Source organism: Solenopsis invicta, chromosome 4 (assembly GCF_016802725.1).
Source record: "Solenopsis invicta isolate M01_SB chromosome 4, UNIL_Sinv_3.0, whole genome shotgun sequence".
Taxonomy (NCBI): Eukaryota; Metazoa; Arthropoda; class Insecta; order Hymenoptera; family Formicidae; genus Solenopsis; species Solenopsis invicta.
In genome coordinates, this window is record NC_052667.1 from 11,039,186 (window position 1) to 11,063,886 (window position 24,701).

Here is a 24,701-nt window from a genome sequence, read left to right on the forward strand (position 1 = left end):
ACCTTTGAGGAATGGTTTCACTTCTTTAAATCGTTTTTTACCCGCAACTAAAAATTTCTAAAATCTGAATTTCTCACTTTGCGAGGTTTCCTTGTCAGTTTACTGTTAGTGACAACGAATCACATCAGGCATATTATTCGATACATATAGTTTTCTTTGTCAAATTTTACACACATAGATCATTTAAACACATTTATAAGTCTTCTTGGAATTCTTTGTAATATAATGTAAGTTATATAGTTTAATATTTTTACGATTCCGATTTTTAAATTTACAGTCAACTTTACAATTTTTACGTATAAATTAACGGCAATCCGCTTTCTAACTTTTGACAGTTTTTCATTACATGGATTATTACATGGTTTTTCTTATATAGATTTACTTACAAGGGGAGCACCAGACATTGTCCCCTCCGATTTCGTTGAATTTTATATATGTTATAAACCTATCCTCCCACTAATTCATCTTAAAATAATAGGACCTGCCTCTCAAGCATTCGCGAGAAAAACGCGTTTAAAGATTTACGTGTGCGTAATGTAGCGTGTAGTAAGAACAGATTGACACCTAAGCAGCGTAGCCTAGTCGTTAAGGCGCCTGACTACAATGCTGCATATTACTGGTTCGAATCTTACTTTTTCCATTTTTTTTTAATTTCCTCGCAACATACTATAGTGTGTGGTGTATGTTTTTAAATATTCAGCCTATAAAATAACTGTTTTAATTATACAATTAATTATATTTCAGAAATTATAAAATTCATCTATTTATTAATGTTTTTAAGGTTTTGTGAATAAAATTTATGTAATTTCAGAATAAGTTAATAAAATATTTTATAATACATAATAAAAGGAAAGTAAGGAAGAAAATAAAATATTTTATAATACGTAATGAAAAGAAAGGAAAATAAGAGAAGAAAATCAAAACCATTTAAACAACCTTATAGTGTTACAAAGAAAACAAGTTCTCAGGTAGCGCGCATATAACTACACAGATATCCTTGCCAAAAGGGACTGTCTGTGTAGCCGAAATTCGTTGCGACAAGAAGAAAAATCGTGGCAAAAATTTGAAATTTGTTTAATTGAATAGAAAATAAATTTCAACATATAATTAATAATATTTTATTAACACATTTTAAAATTATATAATAAAATTATATTATTTTTTATTCACAAAACCTTAAAAATATTAATAAATAGATGAATTTTATAATTTCTGAAATATAATTAATTGTATAATTAAAAGTTATTTTATAGGCTAAATATTTAAAAACATACACCACACACAATAGTACGTTGCAAGGAAATTAAAAAAAAAAATTGGAAAAAGTAAGATTCAAACCAGTAATATGCAGCATTGTAGTCAGGCGCCTTACCGACTAGGCTACGCTGCTTAGGTGTCAATCTGTTCTTACTATACGGTACATTACGCACACGTAAATCTTTAAACGTTTTTCTCGCGAATGCTTGAGAGGCGGGTCCTATTACTTTAAGATGAATTAGTGGGAGGATAGGTTTATAACATATATAAAGTTCAACAAAATCGGAGAGGACAATATCTGGTGCTCCCCTTGTTAGACATTGACGAGATACTATTAAAGACGGCCGGCCATGGATACATATTTTTAACTGTCAAGTGGGTTAGCGGGCTTGGAAATAATTGAAGAGCAATGACGTTATCGACTATAGATAAAAGTTTATGATTGTTAACACAAATATTTGAATAATACATTATTAAAATCTTGATTTTTTATTATACAAATACTTTATAAACAAGCATGTAATAATACAGTAATATCATATATATTGCTTCAAAATTTCAATTTTTTTTGATTGGTTATTATTTCTGTAAATAATAATTAATCAAAAATTAAGACTTTTACATAGATTTAGTAAATGAATTTAATTGTAAATATTAAAAACGAATGTTTCGGCTCTAATTTTAAGCCAACTTTAGCGCAAATACATCCAAAATACATTTGAGTTGATAAATTAGATTCCACCTGAGTTTGAGGGCTTCCTCATAGAGAAAAAAAACCCTCAACCTTACTACAGATGGAAATTAATCAATTCAAACGCTTTTGGATGTATTTGCGCTAAAGTTGGCTTAAAATTAGAGCCGGAAACATTCGTTTTTAATATTTACAATTAAATTCATTTACTAAATCTAAGTAAAAGTCTTAATTTTTTGTTAATTTTCTTTGCGCATTGTTTACCGCGCTTGACTCGTATTTGCCGTTTATATACCTTTATATTTACATTTTCACGAGTCCTATTATTCTTTATATTTTATATTCTTATGTGAAATTGATACGGTAAAAGTTAATTTTTTTAAATTTAAAATATTTCATTTTTTTTGTTCCAAAATGTTCTATTTCAAATATGTAAATAAGAAACTACTTACTTAAAGTCTTAGAATTATTATTTATTGAAGATATAGAAGTTGTATCATAAGGCGTTAATATAATGATTTTATCTGAAATTAAATATTTAAATGAATGTAATGGTATATACGTAGGTTGCTATTTATGTATCCGGAACTAGCAACACTGCAGTGTTGCTAGATGCCATCTGACATATCCATCGTAAAGTTTAACATTTTTGACGGTATACATACATACGTTTTGTCATACGGACGCTATTTGTGTTGTTTACAGTAACTTAAAAATTTTATTTGAGTCAAAAAATGGAATTAACTCGTAAAAAGTTTTGTACCATAATTTATTACGACTTTCGACGTGGATTATTTCAACAATAGTGCATCGATCAACTCACTTCGACTTTTGGCGATAAAGTACCATCTAAAACTATTGTATATCACTGGTTTAGTGAATTCAATCGTGGCCGTCGTTCGCTCACGGACGAATTTAAAGAAGGTCATTCAAAATCGGTTATGCCAGAAAACATGGATGTTATGCGCGAACTGATAATGTAAAATCGTCATGTGATGTACCGTGTGATTGAAGCATCTTTGGGCATTAGTATGACAATCATACACAAGATTTTACATGAACATTTAGCCGTGTAAAAAATTTATTCGCGTTGGATTCGGCATAATTTGACATTCGCTCAAAAAAAGGTTTGTGTCGATTGGTGCAAAAGTGTTATGAAAATTGGTTCAAACGTATGCAAAAGTGTATCGATCATCACGGAGAATATTTTGAAAAACAATAAAGTCATTTTCAATGATAAATATTTGTTTTGGTTTATTATTCTGGATACATAAATAGCAACTTTTGTATATTTTCTTAAAAAAAATATGCTTATCCTAGTAAGATTAAAAAAATGTGGCATTTCTGGATCTTGCAAGTATGCTGCATTATTTTTTCAACTGAGAGATGTTATACAACGTCTGTTTATGATATAAACAGTATGTTATTAATGTTATTAATATTAAATAACTATTTTAATATTAATATTGAATACTATTAATATTAAATTAAAAACTGTTTTTTGTTTTATGAGATATTAACTTTATCAAATGTACATTTTCTTTAATGTAATAAATTATTTTTAAAAATATATATTTCTTATAAGTAACTTTATTTATTATTTTCGTAACTTTAGAAACATGAATTTTACAAAATATATATATATACAGTGTGTCCCAGACCGTTGTATGAAACTTGTCACATAAGGTAGAAGAAATCGTGACGAACCAAAAAGTCTAATACCATTTTGCGATATTTGCAATAATTTTCCAGTAATAAAATATTAAAATCAGCCGAATAAGAACACGCGAAAAGACAAGCGGTCGCTCGCTTGAGCCGTAGGAATCGCCCACCATTACTCGACTGTAAGCGACGGTAAATGGCGCGCGGCGAGAAGGATAGCTTGACATTGCACCGCTTCCTTATGCCCCCGCAACACGCCGAGGCTTGAGTCAACGCTCTACACTCGCGATCACGATTATTAGGTATTTTGTTCTTTGTAATATTTCTATCATTTTTTATAGCAAAAAACGAAAAGTTAAATAATGTAACTTTGCGAATGTAGCATCACACTTCTCTCTCTAAAGTACAAGAACACAGTAAATACTATCCTTTTAAACAACAGTTCTAATTAACACAATTCGAATCTCACCATTATGTGTAATTTCAAGGAAAAAATTTTAACTATTTTTATTTCTTTACACTTTTCATATTAAACACTGTAAGATACTCGGATAAATAGTATCATGCTGATTGTAATGTATCACAGTTCTAATGACAGTTTTCATTAGAAATATTTACGTAATGATATTGTTACTGTAAATGTAAGTAAGCAATGGAAGATGAAATTTTGAATTAAAAGTTTTTTTGCCAATTTTGGCTCAGATTATTATTTATTGAGTTATTAACGGTTAAAGTTGATCAATCAGATTGCGCTCAGCCGGAGCGCCCAGAAGCGTAGCATGCCATGGAACTTACTGTAAACATTTTCCGATTAAAATTTTATTTTAATTCATAATAATAAATAAATTAATCAGTCAGTCAATAAGTGGGTAGATAAATAATCAAATAAATAGGTAAATGAATAAGAATAAATTACAATTGGAAATTTATCCAATTTTTGATTATTTTTGATTCTTATTTTTTATTTATTTATTTATTTATTTAATTTAATTATTTAATCTATTTATTCATTTAGTTACTTAATTTTTATAGCTAACCTCGTAGCGATGGGGAAAAATTAACTACGAGGTGTTTGTCATGGGTATAAAAAGACAAATAGATTAAATAATTGAATTAAACAAACAAATAAATAAATAATAAATAAGAATCAAAAATAATCAAAAATTGGATAGATTTCTAATTGTAATTTATTCTTATTCATTTATCTATTTGATTATTTATCTATCCATTGATTGATTGATTGATTGATTGATTGATTTATTAATATGAAGAATTAGAATAAAATTTTAATCGGGAGAATGTTTACAACAAGCGCGAGAAGCCCCACGGCACGCTACGTTTCTGGACGCCCCGGCTGAGCGCAATCTGATTGATCAACTTTAATTGTTAATAATTCGGTAAATAACGATTTGAGCCAAAAATTGGCAAAGGAACTGTTAGTTCAAAATTTCATCCTGTTTCGCTCCCTGAAATATTTATGATACGTTACGGGACACCCTGTATATATACAGGGGTTGAACAAAATAATATGAATACCATCTAATATAGTACAGTTTGTTGCATGTTGGCAACACTGCTTTCGTGTAAATAATGTGACGCGTATGTAATGTGCAATTTACATACGCAGGGCAGGTCTTATAGGTTATATTTCAGTGTATTATACGCTTTGTTCTGCAACGGTTATAACAAGCGATCGGTGAAATGCGTGATCTCTTAGACTTTAAAAGAGGGCAAATTGTTGGTGCTTGGTTAGCGGGAGCGTTTATGACGAAAACAGCTGAACTATTTAACGTCTCACGAGCGACAGTATCCACGGTAATGACGGCATACACAAAACATGGTAAAACATCATCGGCGAAGAGGAATAATGGACGAAACCCAAAGTTAACTGACAGAGATTGACAAACATTAAAAAGGATTGTGGCTAGACAACATAAAACTACCGCGGCAAAAGTGACAACAGAACTCAACGCTCACCTGAGTAATACTGTTTCGACAAAAACAGTACGGCAGGAGCTCCACAAAGCTAACATTCATGGAAGGGTTACAATTGCAAAGCCCTTTATAACGGAAGCCAACGCTAAGCTGCGAAAGAAGTGATGCCACGATAATAAAACCTGGACACTTGATGATTGAAAGAATGTGATATGGTTCGATGAATCATCGTCCACATTTGTTTCCTATTAACGGACGGTTTTATGTACGGAAAACCCTAAAAGAAGCTTATGATCTGGACTGCCTGCTTTCTACAATCAAGCATGGGGGAGGTTCCGTTATGATTTGGGAGGCTATATCGTGGTATTCAGCTGGTCCTTTCACATCACTGGTCGGATTACTGCGAATGAATATCTCGACATCTTCAATGATGAAGTTCTTACTATGACTAGCATACTGCTGCCAAACATTGCCATATTCCAAGATGATAATGCGCCCATACACATAGCCAAAAAGATTGAGTCTCGATTTGAGGAGCATCAGAATATCATCAAACATTTCCCTGGCCAGCACAGTTGCTAGATTTCAATATAATTGAACCGTTGTGGAGAGTTTTAGAGCAGAAAATAAAGAGCAGATTTCCATTTTCAACATCATTGAAGCAATTGGTGGATGCTTTGGTATAAGAATGGGACAACATTCCGTTGGAAATTATTTAGACACTCTTTGAATCTATTCTGCGAAGAATTGCAGCTGTTCTACAAGTAAATGGTGATGGTCAACACCTATTAATAAATAAATATTGTGTATATGTCAGATGTTCATATTATTTTGTCCAACCCTTTTGTATCTATGTACACACACACACACACACACACACACACACACACACACACACACACACACACACACACACACACACACACACACACACACACACACACGCACGCACACGAACACACATGCACACACACGCGCGCACACGCGCGCACACACACACACACACACACACACACACACACACACACACACACACATACACACACACACACACACAAGGGTTGGACAAAATAATATCTATATATTATATTTATATCATACACACACACACACACACACACACACACACACACACACACACACACACACACACACACACACACATAATTTTTAAGAAGACGGTAATTGGAGGCGGATGCAGGGGAAAAGGAATTGAGATATTGTAAGACATAGGTGGAAGGAACAGGAATAGGTTAGGGCGGACAATGAGGCGGGAGAATCCGGGAGGGTCGGTAAGATAATAATTAAACATGGAAGTTAAGGAAAACGAAAAGGGCAAAGAGAAAGAGTGTTAGGAGAATAGGTTAGAGAAATAAAAGATTAGAAATACAGGCAGAAACAACTTTAGGAAAGAAAAGGCGATAGGTAATGCAAGAAATCAGGCAGAATGGTTTATGGAGAATGAGTGACATATTGTAAATGAGAGAAGGAATGGATGTAAGGAAAGGAGATTGGAAGGAATGTATAGAAGTACGGAGACGGTGAGAAGAGTGATATTATAGGAAAGAAGTAGCGAAAGAAAACGTAGAACGTAAGGTAGGAAATAAAACCAGGTATAGACATAAGTATAGATGTAGATATTGTAAAAGTAAACGTAAAAGAAATAGAAATGTAAAGATATAGTTGAATTATATAAGTAATTGGTTAATTAAGGATTCTGGATGGCTTGGTATATGAAGAAGGAGATCGAGGGAACTCAGATCACCGGCCGTTGGAGATTGAAGTTACGAAGCATAAAGGATGGTGAAAGATGTGTAGGAGATTGAGGTTATGAAGCATAAAGGATAGAGGAAGAGGTACAGGAAGAAAAAGAAAAAAAAGGAAATAGAATAAATATATAGGACAAGGAGGCGACAAAGGTGTAAGCAGAAAGGAAAGAGAAACCGGAATTTTAGTAAGAATAGGAAAAAAGGAGGCTGTTGGATTATTAAAAGAGAAGGAGAAACGGAGTCGGATCTTTTGTCTTTGGAGATTGTGCTTACAGAGGTTGAAGAAAGATTGTATGAAATAAGACAACAGAGATAGATGCAGAAGGGACGGAAGAGCACCGTGGATCTCTTTTACAGCATCAAGTTCACACTGTGGGTAATTCTTGTCACGTTGTATTGGAACGATTCCATAAGATACCTAATTTCTGCATTTCTGCGTGGAGATAACAAGTAATCTCTGGAAGGCTGGGTGAAAAGGAAGCTATAAGGATTATTAAAGATATTTAGTATAAGAAGCAGGAAAGAGAAGAGAGAGAAGAGAAAAGAAAGGTGAAAGAAGAACCGAGAAGAAGAAAAGGAAGAACCAAGGAATGGAGGTACAAAGAAAGAAGAATGTGAGGATAAAAGAATGTAAATTAGGAGTTAAGATAGAAACAGAATTAGGCATAGGCATAGGTATAGATATAGGAATATGTGCGGTGTGATGCTGGGGTTCATTTGGGTGGACAGACTTGTTGTATATGGTACGGTGTTCATTTGCTTGGGCGGACTGTTGCGCCGTGCTGTACCAAGGATAGATAAAAGAATAAGTATAGGGAAGTATAGTTAGCACCGCGAGCTCAAGGAAAAGAGAGAGAAATGCGTATAAAGAGTAGGAACAGAGATAGGCTAACATGGAATGGAACGGGGTATGGATGAATGCGTGAGTTAAGAATAAAAATTGTAAACCAAGTCTCTTCATGGCTTTTTTGTAAGCTGATAAAATAAATATCTATCTATATAATTTTTAAAATTAAAATAAAATTTAAGAAATAAAAATGATAAATTGTTATTGAAAAGTATATTCTTTATAATATTGATAATTATTGGAAGCAAAAATTGAAAAAAAATTGTTTATAATAATGATTTAAATGTAGGTACAAACGACGCACATACACATTTTCATTAGTATGACGTTATTTAAAGAAAATTATATAATTTGTCCATATGTCATATTTTCATGCGAAAATAATATAAAAATTTTATTTTTTAATTCTAAAAAAACTTTAATTCTTTAAAATCATTTCTATTTTAATTACATATTATTTTTTATAATTGTTACAATTCTTTTTTTATAAATAATATAGACTTTCAAAATTCTTAAATTTTGCGATTAAATTGCTTAAAACTGTCCTTTCCATGTTATTTTAGAATTTTTTAATAATTGTACAATTAATAAATTTAAAGAAATTCAGAAATGTCTGTATATTAATTATAAATTTATTTTTAAAATTTGACCACGTTTCTATTATTTGAAGAGGCTGAAGAATCTCCTTAAGATGTATGGTTTTTTTAATACTAAAATATTAAAATTTATTGTAAATTTAATAGAATTGCCAGCTGGAAATATAGTGGAATTTCTTGTGGGCTTTACCAACAAAGGTGAAAATGATTTTGTTCTGGAATCACTGGATGCTTCTTTCCGTTATGCAATGGACTTCAATTTTTACATTCAAAATTTCTCCACGTTTACATTTAACAAGATTGTTAAGCCAAAGCATGAAGCTACCCTAGCTTATTCCTTTATACCATCCGAGAGTTTTGCTGGAAGACCGTTTGGCTTGAATGTCAATCTGAACTATAAAGATACGGTATGTATAATATTACATGGAAGCTGTTAATATATACTAATGTGTCCAAAAAGTAAGACCAGTTTTCAATTTAAATCGCGCGGGTAAACCGCACATCATAAATATTTTTTTTTCTAAGTTGGCAGCATTGTGACAGACATCTGTGACAAATTTTGTCAAAACATTAGTTTTTGCTTTACGCTTGGTTCTGTACGACGCTAAAAATGCATTTGGCGATTTTTACAATGCCTAATTATATTGAGCAAAGAAATTACATTAAATTTTGTTTGCGGAATGAAATTTCTGCTGCAGAAACGTTAAGGATGTTGCAGAAGGCCTTCGGTGACAAGACTATGTCGAAAAAAAATATTTATAAGTGATACAAACAGTTCCAAGAAGACAGAGAAAGCGTTAATGACAAAGAGCGCCTTGGACTAAAAAAAAAAACGTTAATTGATGAACAACACGTCAAGGAAATCAAAGATTTGGTTTTCAAAAATTGTCGATTGACAATTAGAGACCTCACTGATACTGTTAGCATTTCAAAAAGCATTTCAATCAACACCATTTTAAAAGATCTTTTGAACCTCAGATGCGTCCATGATAATGCGCCGTCTCACATTGCATTGGTTTTTTAAGATTATTTTGCAAGATTGAAAAATTTGATCTATCATTCCACAACCACCGTATTTGCTTGATTTAGCCGTGTGACTTCTGGCTCTTCCCGAAACTCAAAAGACCACTGCGGGGAAATTGTTTTGAGACGATAGAAGAGATAAACGTAAATTGCTACATGTTATGAAGGCCATTCCAGAAGGCGACTTTAATTTTTGTTTTGAGGACTGGAAAATACGTTGGCATAAGTGTATTGTGTCGGGAGGGGATTACTTTGAAGGCGACAACATAGATTTGAAAGAATAAATATTTTTTGAAATAAATAAAAACTGGTCTTACTTTTTGGACACAATAGTACAGAGTGTTAAACGTTTAGTAAGCTTGAAATGGATTTGTGTGGTCTTTGTCGAATCCAAATTCTTGATTTTTTTAATCCATTTCTATCTATTTTAAATTTTTTGAATCCATTTCTATTTGCTAGGGTTTCTGCAGCCTAAGAACGTAACCTTCGCCGTTTCGATACGACACAGGACATCTAATGTATGGTCCCAATCCTCTAATGTGGATTCCAGATGTTATTTTTTCTACTTTTTGTAACTTTTTTTTTTTTTTTTTTTTTTACTATGATGTTTAATCACTGGTGAATTCTTACCTACATATTTAGTTTTCTTGATATTTAGATGTAGTATTTTTGGCGAGCGTTCATGGCGATTTAGAAGGCATCCTGCAATTTTTTCTCATATCGTCCATCAAGACAGTGTCGTTTGCGCATTGGATATTGTTGACCACTGTTCTGTTGATTCTGATACTTTCTTCTGCGTCATACAGAGTTTTTTTGAAAATGTATTTGGGGTAACAATGAAGATTAGAGAAGATAGTATACAACCTTGTCTTATATGCTTTTGTATTTCAAATTTTTCCTTGGTACGGCCTTTGACTTTGATGTTAGCTTTCTGCTGCCAGTACAGATTGGTGATGAGCCAATTAGGTGATGAGCCAATTAGATCTTTTTTATCGATGCCTGTGATTCTCAGTATTTCGATCATTTTCTTGTGCTAGATTTTGTCGAATGCTTTCTCAAAATCGATGAAGCAAAAGTAGACATCTCAATTGATGTCATGATATCTTTGCATCAAGACCTGGATGTTGAACAGAGCCTCTCTTGTTCCAAGTCTCCTACGGAACCCGAATTGCAAATCGCTGAGCCCGTCCTCGATCTTCCTACATATTTTGGCATGAATGATTCGAACAAAGAGTCACAGCGTGGTTCATGAGACTGATGGTGCAATAGTATAAGAAAGAATAATAGGTTCACTCTGTCACAAAGCACGGTAAAAGTTGTTTTTTGCGCATAATTGAATCGCACAACCAACTCAATGGCAGTTAAGTTCTGATTGGACGATTCTAGCATATGGCGTCATTAACCTGACTCGGGTTGAGTTAAAACACTGCACTCGAAAGCGCTAGTGAATCCGTACACAATCAGCAACATGGGCGATCTTTTAGTCATGAGATTAAAGGTGCCGAGTGAGCTTTATATTCTTTCTTATACTATGGCGGTAGTCTTCACATTTCTTCGCATTTGCTTTTTTAGGAAGAGATATGAAAGTTGATCTTAATCAATTTGTTGATATATGATTGCTATTATATACTTTATTAAACAGTTGGCAGATCCCTAAGATCACTTTGTCGTCTAATAACTTAGACTTCCGCGTAGATTTAATCTGGATTTGTTGCTTTTTTTTCACCATCTTATTTGTTTTTCCCACCTCATCCCTGGTAATAGCAGAATAATTTACTGCTTCGTGGTTGCTTTGCTGCTTTTGGAAGAGTTCTCCATATTGCTTCCATACTTTGAGACGTTGTTCCTCATTAATAATTTCATTTCCTGCTTAATCAACCAGCTTCATTCCTAGTAAACGAAAATAAATTAAAAATTTGTAATTTAGTTTAATTCAAATGAATACATTTTGGATTAAAAGACAGCAATTAAATCATTTCAATCCTATGTCATGTATTAAAATGGATTGGATGAGTCGCAAGAACTCCTTTTAAATTAAAAAAATAAAAATTATTTTAATTCCGTTTTATGGATTAAAATAAATTACATGGCCTGCGTAACTTTTTTAAATTGAAAAAAATAGAAATCCCATAATTTTAATCTTACTTCATGGATTGAAATAGATTCAAAGAATTCTTAAACTTTAGTTGGATAAAAATGGATTTGTATGGTCATTGTTGAATCCAAATTCTTGATTTTTTAAATCCGTTTTTGTTTGCTGGATTATTTTTTATCTCAGTTATTTCTTTTTATGAAGGTGAAATGAATCATGCCTTTTTTCGCATTCTTTAAATTTCATGCATTGCTCTTCATATCATTCCATCATTGCTTGTCTTATTTTTCAACTTATTTGATTAAACTCGTCGTATTGCTTTTTATCTCTGTTTTTGTATCGACATCTATGTTCCATTAATATTCACAATTTTCCAGTTATCTTCACTTTCTCCGCATGCCAAGTCCGTTTCAACTTTTGTTTTTGCCACTTCTGTCAGCATGTTTTTCCACTGATTCAATGATTCTTTGATGGATTGGCTATTAGTTATACGAGTATGCTCGATTTCATGTGTTGAGTTATCGTTCTTGTTATTAGCTTGGATCTTAAATTTTCTGGATCAAGTTCAAGTCTTTGTTCTTTTTTTTCTTGCCTTTTTTAGCCGAAGTTGAATCCGAGTCAGCAGTGGTCCGAGAGGACATCCGTGCCTGCGTATATTTTTACTGACTTGACAGAGTTCTTGAATCTCTCATGCTACACAATGTGATGTGTCTGTCGCGCGGCAATGTGTCATTTTACAGACGTCATTTAAGCAGCCTGTAGTACGTGTTTGCGATTGCCAGTCCATGTCCTTTGCAGAAATCTTTCGTCCTTCTCGTTTCTCATACCGAGTCCGTATCTGTCAACCGTGATACTCTTCCCACCCGAATTTTATCATTCATGTCACACCCATGACGACAATTTTCACTTGCTTAAGACATTTATTGATCAACATAGAATCGTTCCACCTCTTCTTCCTCTGCAGATGTTGGAGCGTATGCTTGTATTAAAGTGACATCGAGTGGAGTCGTCCGTATTTGCAGGAGAGCGATTCTTTCGGAGACCGAAACAAAGTTTGTCACAGCTTTCTGTATCTCTTTGGATACGATAACGGCTATTCAACTGCGACGGTAGTTGCTGTTTTTTTCCGGAACAGTATATGGCATGAGTGTCTGTCATTAGCATGTCTGAATGAGGTCAATGCTAATTTTAAGTATGGATATCTCAGCAAGCGGAAAAGGATCCAAAATATTTAAAATGGATAGAAATGGATTTAAAAAATCAAGAATTTGGATTCGACAATGATCACACAAATCCATTTCTATGTAATTAAAATTTAAGACTTACTTGAATCCGATTTAATCCATGAATTGAGATTGAAATTACGGGATTTCTATTTTTTTTAATCAAAAAAAGTTAGTATATAATCCATTTTAATCCATGAAATGGGATTGAAATAAAGTTAGTTTTATTTTTTCAATTTAAAAGGGGTTTTCGCGGATCATCCAACCTATTTTAATTCATGACATGATCGAAATGATTTAATTACTGTCTTAATCCAAAATGTATTCAAAATGAATTATAAATTTTCAATCTATTTTCGTTTATTGGAATGTTTAGTCTTTCCATTTCTTGCAGTGTGTTATTCAGCTTTTTTCTGTACATGCTTTGTATGTTCCATGTACCTATCTTTACTTTTTGTGAACATTCATTTGACTGATCGGGAGATTCTTAACATCCCTGCCCTATTGAAAGGGTACCCGTACTTGGGACCGTGATTTGAGTATATAGTTATATAATTATTCTCGGAAAGTATAGTGTGATTGTTTTCCATTGTTTTTTTACACCGCTGTTGAAACGCCATGTATCGTGAATTCCACTGTGCCGTTCCATGTCTAGACTAGAACTGATATTATCACTCCTAGTAGATATTGAGATGACAAGTTGCCACCCCCCAAGATGAATTTTACAGTGGGAAGTTTTAGTCCACCGAGGGTTCATGTCTCACCCAAGGAGGATTCTTCAGCTCGAATCTATTAGTTCTTCGAAGGTGGCCAAGTTATTTATTGTTACTCGACATTCGTGGTTGAGACACTAGTGCTTCATAAAAACTTCTTTTCTTGAAGCCGCCTGGATTTAAACCTGATACCTATATTTTTCTTTGTTATTAATAACAAACATTCTCTTTCTTGTGTCTCAAGTGTACACACGCGCACGCGCACATCCACACACACACACACCCACACGCACACACCCACACGCACACACACACGCACACACGCGCGCGCGCGCGTGCGCACCACACGCACACACCACACGCGCGCGCGCGCGTGCGCACCACACGCACACACGCACGCGCGCGCACGCGCACGCATGCGCACGCACGTATGCACGCGCACACGCACACACACGCACACACGCGCACGCACACACGCGCACGCACACGCACGCGCACACGCGCGCGCGCGCGCACACACACACACACACACACACACACACACGATGGAGAAAAAGTATCGGGACGGCGAAATATCTCAAAAACTAAGCATTTAAAAAAAAATGTTTTAGGGTTTTAAAAGGTCTATTTAATGATTTTATCAGTTTGACCTTGGATGGTGTCGTTAAGGTCACATCGAAATTATATTAACTTTTTTAAATGGAACATCCTATTTTTGATTCCAGAATTTAATAGCTGGTGTCAAGAACTTTCCAAAACAATATAAATAAGTTTATTTTTGTCAAGTACTTCTTGAGTTGTGAGGCTTGAAAGTTACAGTGTACTGTAACTTTTATATTGTAAAAGCAAATTTAAAGCTCCATTTTTTATCTTTAAATTTTTGAATATTTCTCTATGATTTTTTTTACCGAAATATTTAACTATGAGGTGAAAATTTCACACATGTATTATTTGAGCGATAGTGTGTATTGCTTTCTCCTTTTATTGTTTTATTTTGAAGTGTATTATGTATTTTTTATCATACATAAACTATTTCTTAATTGTTTGGGAATGACACGTATTAATATATTATTTTTTGCAGAATGGAATATCTTACAATGAGGCGGTTTTTAATGAAACTATACAAATTATAGAGATAGATGACGGTCTTGATGGAGAAACCGTTTTTCTATATGTATTCCTAGCGGCATGCGTTATATTGACTCTTGTAGGAGGTCAACAATTGTTATCATCTTTGGGACGCAAATCGCGCTCCTCTACTACTCGTAAAGTGCCAGTTGAAATGGGTACATCCAATCCTAACAACGTAGATTATGACTGGCTGCCGAAAGAAACTCTCAACAGAATCAGTAAGTGACTGGATGATTGAAAACTAATAAAAAATATTAAATTAAGTTGAAATCTGACGAATAGTTCCAAAACTTCAACTTTTTTCAAATGAAACTGAGGAATTCTTTGGAACTTTACATCTAACAATAAGTTAATTAGATACTAACACATAGCACATAATATTGCAACGTGCTAGGAATATTAAATAAATTAAACGATTTGTTCCTTTTAGGATTACAAATCATTTAAATATAAATATTTTATTTTATTTTTTCAATTTGCATCTAATTTACATCTATTCTACAAAAATATTAGTCATATGTTGAACATTTATAAATAATAATGAATTGTTGTAGTTACATTGCTTCAATATAATGCAACTGTGTACATAGGGTTGACCGGAGCTATTCCTTAGACCTTTTTTTCCTTTTGTGTCTCCTGAGTCCCATATTCATTTAAAATAAAAAAAAAAAAAAAAAAGAGAAAAGAAAAGAAAAGAACCATGGAACAAAATAAGGGACGGTTTGAAAGGTTGAACCTTCTCCTTCACAATGCCGGTATAGATAGAACATGGAAGTGTACTTGCTTTGAATTACATATAAAAATGTCGACCAATGCCAAAAATTACGAATTGTTTCAAGCCTGGGGTAATTCGTAACTAGTCCGAGAATATCTCGAAATTTGTGTTTTAAGTTGAAAGACTGTAAAAAAGCTGTTGTTAAGACTTTCTTTTATTAAAAAAAAAGATATAGGTACACAAAAAACAAATGCAAACATACACGTTCGCATGTCTTTTTATGCCATCGGTATGACAGATTTTCTAACTTTACAAGTATCAATCTTTAACGCTTTATAACTTTTTACCTGCTTAAGAGCGACGATTTTATATTTATATTCATATTCTATGTACTAAAATACACAATATTATTAAGTTTGAACTAAATCAATGAAGAACTTTACCTCAATGCTTAACTCTGCGTAGCGCAGATGTTCGTAACACAGCCAAAGGGTTAGGGTTACCCAACTTAGGTTAGGTGCTGCAATCAGTATTAACGAATTGCCCCGGTGCTTGGTATTACGAATAGCCTCAACATCAACTGTGCGCATTATTGCGTATGATCGACAAAAATAGACATCACACAGCAAAAAGTAAACACGAAATGTTTCAAATACATTCAACTGGACACGATACATTCAAAGTTTGCAAAGAAACCTTATTATCTTATTTAAATTTCGAGGAAATACTGACTATCAGAAATTACTTTGACTGTCGCAAAACACATTTTTCACTACTACGACTTCAATATGACGCCGTTATCAACAAAACTTTGTTAGTAATATCGTTACATTAGAACATTACAATGTTTAAAGTAAATTTGTAATATGTATCCATAAAAAGATATTTCAAATTATCAAATTACCCCGTCTAACGATTTGCCCCGGTCTTCCATACTTGTAATGTAAAAATATTGAAATAATTTAATTCTTTGCAATATTACATAAATATTACAGTAGAGGAGAAAGGGATAATATGGCAATTGTAGACATTACGGTTATTTTTATTATATCAGTTATTAGGTAACGAATTCTAACAATTGCTTATTTAGAGTTATTCATTTAATAGCCTGCCGTTTTTTAATGGGGCTAATATGCCAATACACAATAACTGACAGTTGTTATAAAACTTTTAATTTTGAGCACTTTAAAACTTTTTTAAGGTACATTTTAGTATTTAGTTGTACACGGTTGGGTAAAAGTCCGGAAACGGTCAAATATATCGAAAAGGATCAATTAAAGCGAAAAATATGTAAGTAGCAAAGTTGTAGGGCTTAATAAAATGTACTTAATGATGGCTAAAAATTTATCTTTGGGTGGAGGACGAAAATCATATGAAGGTCAAATTAAATTTTTTAAATGGAACTGTCTACTTTTTATTGCATATTCTTGTAGCTTATCTTGAGACCTTTTCAAAACACTATAAATAAATGTTTTTTTTGTTAAGTATTTTTTGAGTTACAAGACTTAAAAGTTACAGTAGCGCCAGCATTAGCATAACCCAAGGTGCACTGCTCTCTTGTATCTTACTCTACTATTAGATTATACGAAGAAGTAACTGATCTACAATTTAATGCTGCATATCTTGATCGCAATTTTATTTCTAAATCCACTGTTGAGAACACAGTGATACGTTTTTATGAAACAGAAACAGTAAAAGACAAAAATCCTTTCAAGCCTCATAACTCTAAATATACCTAGCATCACTTAAAGTGTATCACGTGAAGGTTGCCTGGTCGCATTTACATTTTTTTTGTGTTCGAACAAAGATCGAAGGATGATCCAATCAATTAAGGTAAAATCAGTCGATAATCTAGCCAGCGGTACTGTAACTTTCAAGTCTTGTAACTTGAAAAATACTTAACAAAAAAACATTTATTTATAGTCGGAGATTAATTAATTTGCACGAGTCGTACAAGAAGCGATACGTAGACCGAATTGTTGACACGATTTGTTTCGCGGACTGGAAATCGACGAAGCAAGAATAGAAATTTCGGACTATGGGCTTTAAATCCCGGACTATTGTATTTAAAAGGCTGTTATGAAGATTTGTTTGCGTTCTGCGTCTGTAATGTAAGAATACACACACACTGAAGAAGACTCCGTAGAGTCGAAACGTTTGTGTCCTTTATATACAAATAAATATGTATTATTAGCTATACGAACATCTACACCTTGTTGCTCGTCTCACTGGCCTTTTCAATTAATTGTTAAATTGCATACGAGCTTACCAGAATAGTTATTTATTTATAGTGTTTTGGAAAAATCTCAAGATAAGCTATAAGAATATGCAATAAAAGGTAGGCAGTTTTATTTAAAAAATTTAATTTGACTTTTATATGATCTTTGTCCTTCACCCAAAGTCAAATTTTTAGCCATTATTAGGTACATTTTATTAAGCCCTACAGCTTTGCTATTTACATATTTTTTGCTATAGTTGATCTTTTTCGAGATATTTGATCGTTTTCGGACTTTTATCCAACCCTGTATATATTACCTCATTGTTTTTATTTAAACTTGAGCGTATATTATCACATGTACAATGAGGTGTATTAATGAGGTTCTTTTTCGGTATAGACCTATAGGTGCGACGACTACCCTGGATGACGCGCTCATCTACATTTTATCTACACCGAAAAAGGATCTTATTAATGCACTACATTGTACATTCAAATGTTTTTTTTATTATGTATATTTTATTATTAAATTTTTTATTGGACTGTACACATTACGAATTATTCAAACAAATTATTAAACATTAACATGGGATTTTGTTAATATGGCTTTTTAAGTAAAATTTTCATGTTAAAATATTACTTTGATAAATTGATTGCCACCCTAGAGGGTTGTGTTCAGAAATATTGGAGTTATCATGCTTGTTATTTAATATTAAACAAGGATAATGATATCTTTAACGTTTCTGAACGCCGGAAAATTCTATACCAGGAAAAATTAAACGATAGAGATTAACCCCTTGGGTACATTTGACGACAGAGACTCGTCATGCACTTATTTTTCTAAATCCGTACCGAAGGGGTTAAAAAAATATATATATTTGTAATAAAGTACTGTGTTTTTTAAAGTTAACCAATTTTTTAAATTTATTTTTGGGCAACAGTATTGCCACTACTTTTCCTTTACCGATTACGCAGTACGTCACATTTATAAATCACGTCCTAACCTTATCAATATGTAATATTATTTTTATATCAAGTAATATTCCCGAAATATTAATAAAAATGATTATATGTCCATTCCTGATAATATTATGTGAATATTATGTGAAAAAATAAATAATATTAATTTCAATATTTTAAATTATCGGGAATACTATAACTTTTAAATGTAATAATTATAAAGTTTATGAAAATATTTTATGCATAATTCACATTAATTTTTTACTTTAATAATATTTGTAGAACATTTTCATAGTATTACACGGATATTGAAGTAATATATTGTGAATATTATGTAAAAACGGATATATAACATTAACACAATAGTTTTACAATATAAAAGTAACTTGTAAAACAAGAGTTAGTGAGCAAGCTAGATCATATAGCTGGATAAATAAAGTACGGTACATGATAAAGTTATGATGCGACATTTCTATTTTCCAAAAATAATTAAAAACTACCCTATAACGTGTCCGTGCACAATGCAAGTGCCCCTCTTCGATTTTGACGAATTTTTAATACGTTGTCGTACAGATCAAAATAAAGGACACATATTTTTTTATACGTGCTCAATCTCACTTTTAGGGGATGAAACACCCCTTTGAAAAAAATCGGTTTTCTTTCGAAGCGTGTATCGTCGAAACTATAAGAGACAGAAAACAATGTTTTAATTGAAAGTTAAATGGCTCGAAGAGTACTTTATAACAGCGATAACAAATTTTTTTTCAAAGTTTTTTTAATACGTTTCCCCACCACTTACATTTGTTTTAAAAAATTTTCAAATATTTTAATGACAGATTTATAGCTTATTTTTATACAAATCCAATCATATATAATAAAGTGTTTTTCCGATATACCATTTTTGACAAAATAATATCGAACTCCTTATATATACGCAATACGGATTCATATTATACGTTTCGCTAACGTCGTTAATTATGCGAAAAAGCGTTGAAGACAAATCAGTACAGTACAATGAATGATAAAAAAAGAGTTTTCTTTAATAATAATAATAATAATATTAATAATAATGATGATAATGATAATAATAATTGAAATAATAAAATAATGAGTTTTTTTAACTTGACTGCTAAAATCAGTTAAATATTTTTGACAATGTTAAAATATGTACGTAATATTTTGAACAATTAAAAACGAGTTATTGAGCGTACAACTTAATTTGGTCCATTTTTTTTGGTCCATTTTTTGCTTGAAAAACGCATTTATTATTAAAATGAATTAATACCTTATTCAAAGTATTGCTTATTGCTAGCCACTACTTTTTCCCATCTTTCTGGCAATTTATGGATTCCGTCGCGGAAGAAGCGATTATCTTTTAAAGCCAAGAATGAGTCGAACCAATTTTTGATACCCTGTTCTGAGATGAAGCGTTTTCCAGTCAAAGTGTTCTGCATCGATCGAAACAAATGGTAGTCGGAAGGGGCAAGGTCAGGGCTATAAGGCGGGTGAGCTAGAACTTCTCATCCGCTATTTTCCAAATAGTTTTTAACCGGAACAGCATGAGGTCGAGCGTTGTCATGGTGAAAAATTATGGACTCGTGTCTGGTCGCTTATTCTGGACGTTTTTTGGCTGTAGCTTGCTTTAAACGGATCAATTGTTGCCTGTAGAAGTCTCCCGTGATGGTTTGACCAGGTTTTAGCAGCTTATAATGGATCACACCCTTCTGATCCCACCAAATACAGAGCATTACTTTGGCACCATGTATATTCGGCTTCGGCGTTGACGTTCCCGGCGTTGATGTTGGTCGGGATTTACATATGATTTTTTGCGTTTTAGATTGTCGTATTGAATCCATTTTTTGTCCCTGGTAATGATTCGATGCAGAAAAGACTTTTTTGTACCGTTCAAGCAACATTTCGGACATGCAAAATCGTCGTCCGATATCTCTCGGTTTCAATTCGTATGGGACTCAATTTCTTTGCTTTTGGATGTATCTCGCAGCTTTGAGTCGTTTCGAAATAGCATGTTAAGTAACTTCTAATGTTTTTGCGAGTTTTTCTTGCGTTTGATACGAATCTTGATTGAGTAATATTTCTAATTTGGACGAAACTCGACATTTTCAACGCAGTAAAAATTAAACTTATTGTGCAAAACTTAAAGGCTTGTAAACAATATTTGGTTGACAGATGTTGACACTTTACGATACAGCGAAAATCAGCCGTCAACCATTTATATCACCTAGAGCCATCTGTTGAAAACGGACCGAACTAAGTTGTACACCCAATATAAATAGAGAAATTATTATTTTTACAAAATATCGTTTATTTAATTTTGACTGTGGAATAGCTGACCGTAATGGTCAATGTATTTTATTGATGCTATTTTGTATACCAGACGATGTCAGTTCTCTCCCATTCATCAATATTAAAGAGAGGGCGGTACCACCTTTAAAATTCTGCATTACTTATGTTTCTATTCTAAAAACAAAAAAAAAACAGAAAAGAACGTTAATACTTTAGAATGTACTACACAGAGAAAACAATTTCTTCAAACTTAATAAATTTTATTGTATCAAAACAAATTTTTTATTTAGAATGGTCTAAACAAACCAATGTTTCAATCAATAAGTACGATTATTTGAATTTGAAACAATATATATCTTCGTTTTAAATCATTTGTTTGAAACGAAAGATATATTCTCAATATATGTTTTGCCATTTTCATATAAATAAATTATTTGTTTTATTGTTTGTATACTTATTGTAATCCAATAATATATCATTTGGTTGAAAGATATTACTTCAAATAATAGTGTTTTTGACAACCAATAGAGATTTTTTTTAACGAAAAAACAAAATTTTTATTCAAATAAATAATGTTTTGTATAAGCATGTTATTTTCATGAAACAAATTTTCAAATAAATAGGAATACTGAATCTAAAGAAATCTTTTTCTGTGTGTATGTGTAACTTTACAATTAAAAGTATAAATGCATATTACTTACGTTTAGCTCCTCCTCTCAATAATTGTCAAAAAATGACCAGATATATGTATATTTTTCTTCTTTTTTATCTTTTGGATTTAGATATTCTATACTAACTCCTACGTTGCACAACGTTATATTAACTCTTATCTGAGCTTCGCATCCTTCTGCGAGGTCGTTCACGCGAGGTCGTTCACGTGTTTGCAGCAATAACTTTTCTCCGCAGTTTGCATTTTTTGGTGTTTATTATACCACATTCTACCGTATGTTAGGCAGTTTTTTATGCCTATTTTCTTATGCAGCACAATTATTGGAAACGATGAACATCTAGAATAAAACATTGATACAAATAAAAAAAAAAAAATACCTTTGTACGACTTTTACGTCTTGTTTTGGATCGCTTTGTGAACTGACTGACTGTATATTAAAGATCAAAACTTAATTTACACTATTAAACTAATAAAACATATCGCAAATATTCTACTTTGGAATTCGATGACGCTGATAACCTGTTGAACTTCCTATTATCTTCCGCTTATTTTCCACTTATTTTCCAGTTATTTTCGCACTTTGGAAATTTGTAAAATGCGAACATAGCAATGAAATGATTTCTTGTTGCTATGGCTACAACACTCGTTATGGAAGATAAAACGGAGAAATGGAGTTAAAAGTGATGGAGAAAAGTATACAAAAAATTTTAATAAAAATTTTTTTATCACTGTTATAAAGTACTCTTTGAGCCATTTAACTTTTAATCAGAATTTTTTCTATCTCTTATAGTTTCGACGATACACGCTTCGAAAGAAGAAAACCGATTTTTTTTCAAAGGAGTGTTTTATCCCCTAAAAGTGAGATTGAGCACGTATAAAAAAATACGTGTCCCTGATTTTGATCTATAGGACAACGTATTAAAGACTCGTCCAAATCAAAGGGGGGCACTTCCATAGTGCACGGACGGTTACATGGACTATGCGTTATAGAGAGTTTGGAATTAATTTTGGAAAATGGAAATGTCGCATTGTAACTTTATCATATACCGTTAAATTTGTAATAAAATAAGCTTTATTATGTTTATAAAAAAAATAAAAATTTTGAAAAAAATAGGTAGGTGGTGGGAGAAAGTATTAAAAAAAATTAAAAAAAAATTTTTTTTGCTGTTATAAAGTACTCTTCGAGCCATTCAACTTTTATTTAGAACATTTTTCTCTATTTCTTATAGTTTTGACGATATTCGAAAGAAAAAAACCGATTTTTTTTAAAGGGGTGTTTCACAAGGGTTAGTTTCTAAAACTGAGATTAGGCACCAACAAAAAATATTTTTGTGTTATGAATGATCTCTATTTGTACATAAAGTTTCAGATTTTTTTTGAATTTTTGGATTGCCTAGTGTTCCTTGTAAGCGTATCGGAATAAACTGGATACAAGAAACGTGGAACCGTGAGGGATGGACACTTTTAATCCTCTATTGCTCTCGTTCGACAAACGAACATTAGTGTATGAGCGTATCCGCGGAAAGTCTAGCAGATTTTTGACTGTGCTAAAATCTTTAAAGAAAATCTTCACAAACTTGTGCTGTCTCGGGAAATTTTTTTCCTTGATTTTTTTCTTTCGAGACGTTTTGTACGACTTTAATTCAAATTATAATTAATTTTTTTGCCTACGAATTATTGATTAATTATGACGACAATAAATACTGTGGAATTGATGAACCACGCGGTCCTTATCCTTGTGGTATGCAAACACACACACGCACGCGAGCGCGCACACACACATACACACACACACACACACGGATATGTTTTTAAATCAACAACATGTCTTGGACAGAATTATAGTGATTTGCATTGATAACGGCGACATTGCAATTCATAATTCATTATTATCTCATAAAAAACAACTTTTCTTCAAATTGGCATAAATTAGCGAAAAATTATCGTATCGAGTTTTGCCTTAGAACATATGGACATGGAAGGAGAATGCCTATTGTTTTCGAAAGAAAAATATGTCCAGAGGAAGTGAGAAAAGAAATCATAGTTGCCTGTCTTGTGAGTAACTGCTTAACAGTGCGCATGTGTGGCTTACGTTTGCTTGGCCGGTTTTATGGGGGTTTTTAAGATTATGCGTCTTGAACCTCCTCAGTAGGAATTAGGTTATGTCACGCCAGTGTGTGTGTGTGACTTTGCTCACTCTTGAGCTTCAAGCATAAAAGCATCGAGTCACACGATGCTATATGATTCTTCTCGTCTTCTTTATAAAGTCGTATATTATTTTGACTTTAGGCCAATTCTCTCCCTTGATCAAATCCACGATACTCTCCACTCCCTCCAAATCGCTTCTCTGTAGGATCTCTCCCATCACCATTCTCTCCTCGTCGTATCTGCTACAGCGCCACACCACGTGATCGATGTCCTCCGTCTCGTTTCCACATTCACATCTCTCGCCCTCAATATATCCCTTTCTAGCTAGTGAGGCGTTCAAATTATAATGGTTTGCTCTAATTCTATTAATAAAGGTCATAAAACCTCTCTCCGCCTCTTTTCCGTGAAACCAGAGTTTTTTGTCTTTATTGTGAAAGTTTTCGTAATAGAAACATCCCTTTGTTTCGAAGAGCCTAGTGTTCTTCTCCATTGTACTTCTCCATGCTTGTTCGATCGTCTCAACTTTTAAATCGTAAATTGGCACCTCAATCTCTTCGCTTGCTGCTTCCTCCGTATCACACTTAGCCAAATAATCTGCCAGTTCATTACCGGATATCCCACGATGAGATGGGATCCACACAAATATTATCTTTGTTTGACTTTTTAAATTTACAGTATCATTTCTTAATTTCTAGTACATACTTATTTTGGTAAGTATACAATTTTTTAAAACATACAGCTTGCAGCACT

At 32.8% G+C, this 24,701-nt stretch overlaps 1 protein-coding gene across 1 annotated transcript in view; it reads left to right on the forward strand.

Moving 5' to 3' along the window:
* The window catches only part of LOC105192954 (translocon-associated protein subunit alpha), a 47,923-nt gene that overhangs the window by 8,764 nt on the left and 14,458 nt on the right, over positions 1-24,701 (forward strand). Inside the window, exons 3-4 of the mRNA XM_039447742.1 lie at positions 8,905-9,164; positions 14,890-15,157. Of these exons, the coding sequence (XP_039303676.1) occupies positions 8,905-9,164; positions 14,890-15,157 (528 nt within the window). The remainder of the gene's footprint in view (positions 1-8,904; positions 9,165-14,889; positions 15,158-24,701) is intronic.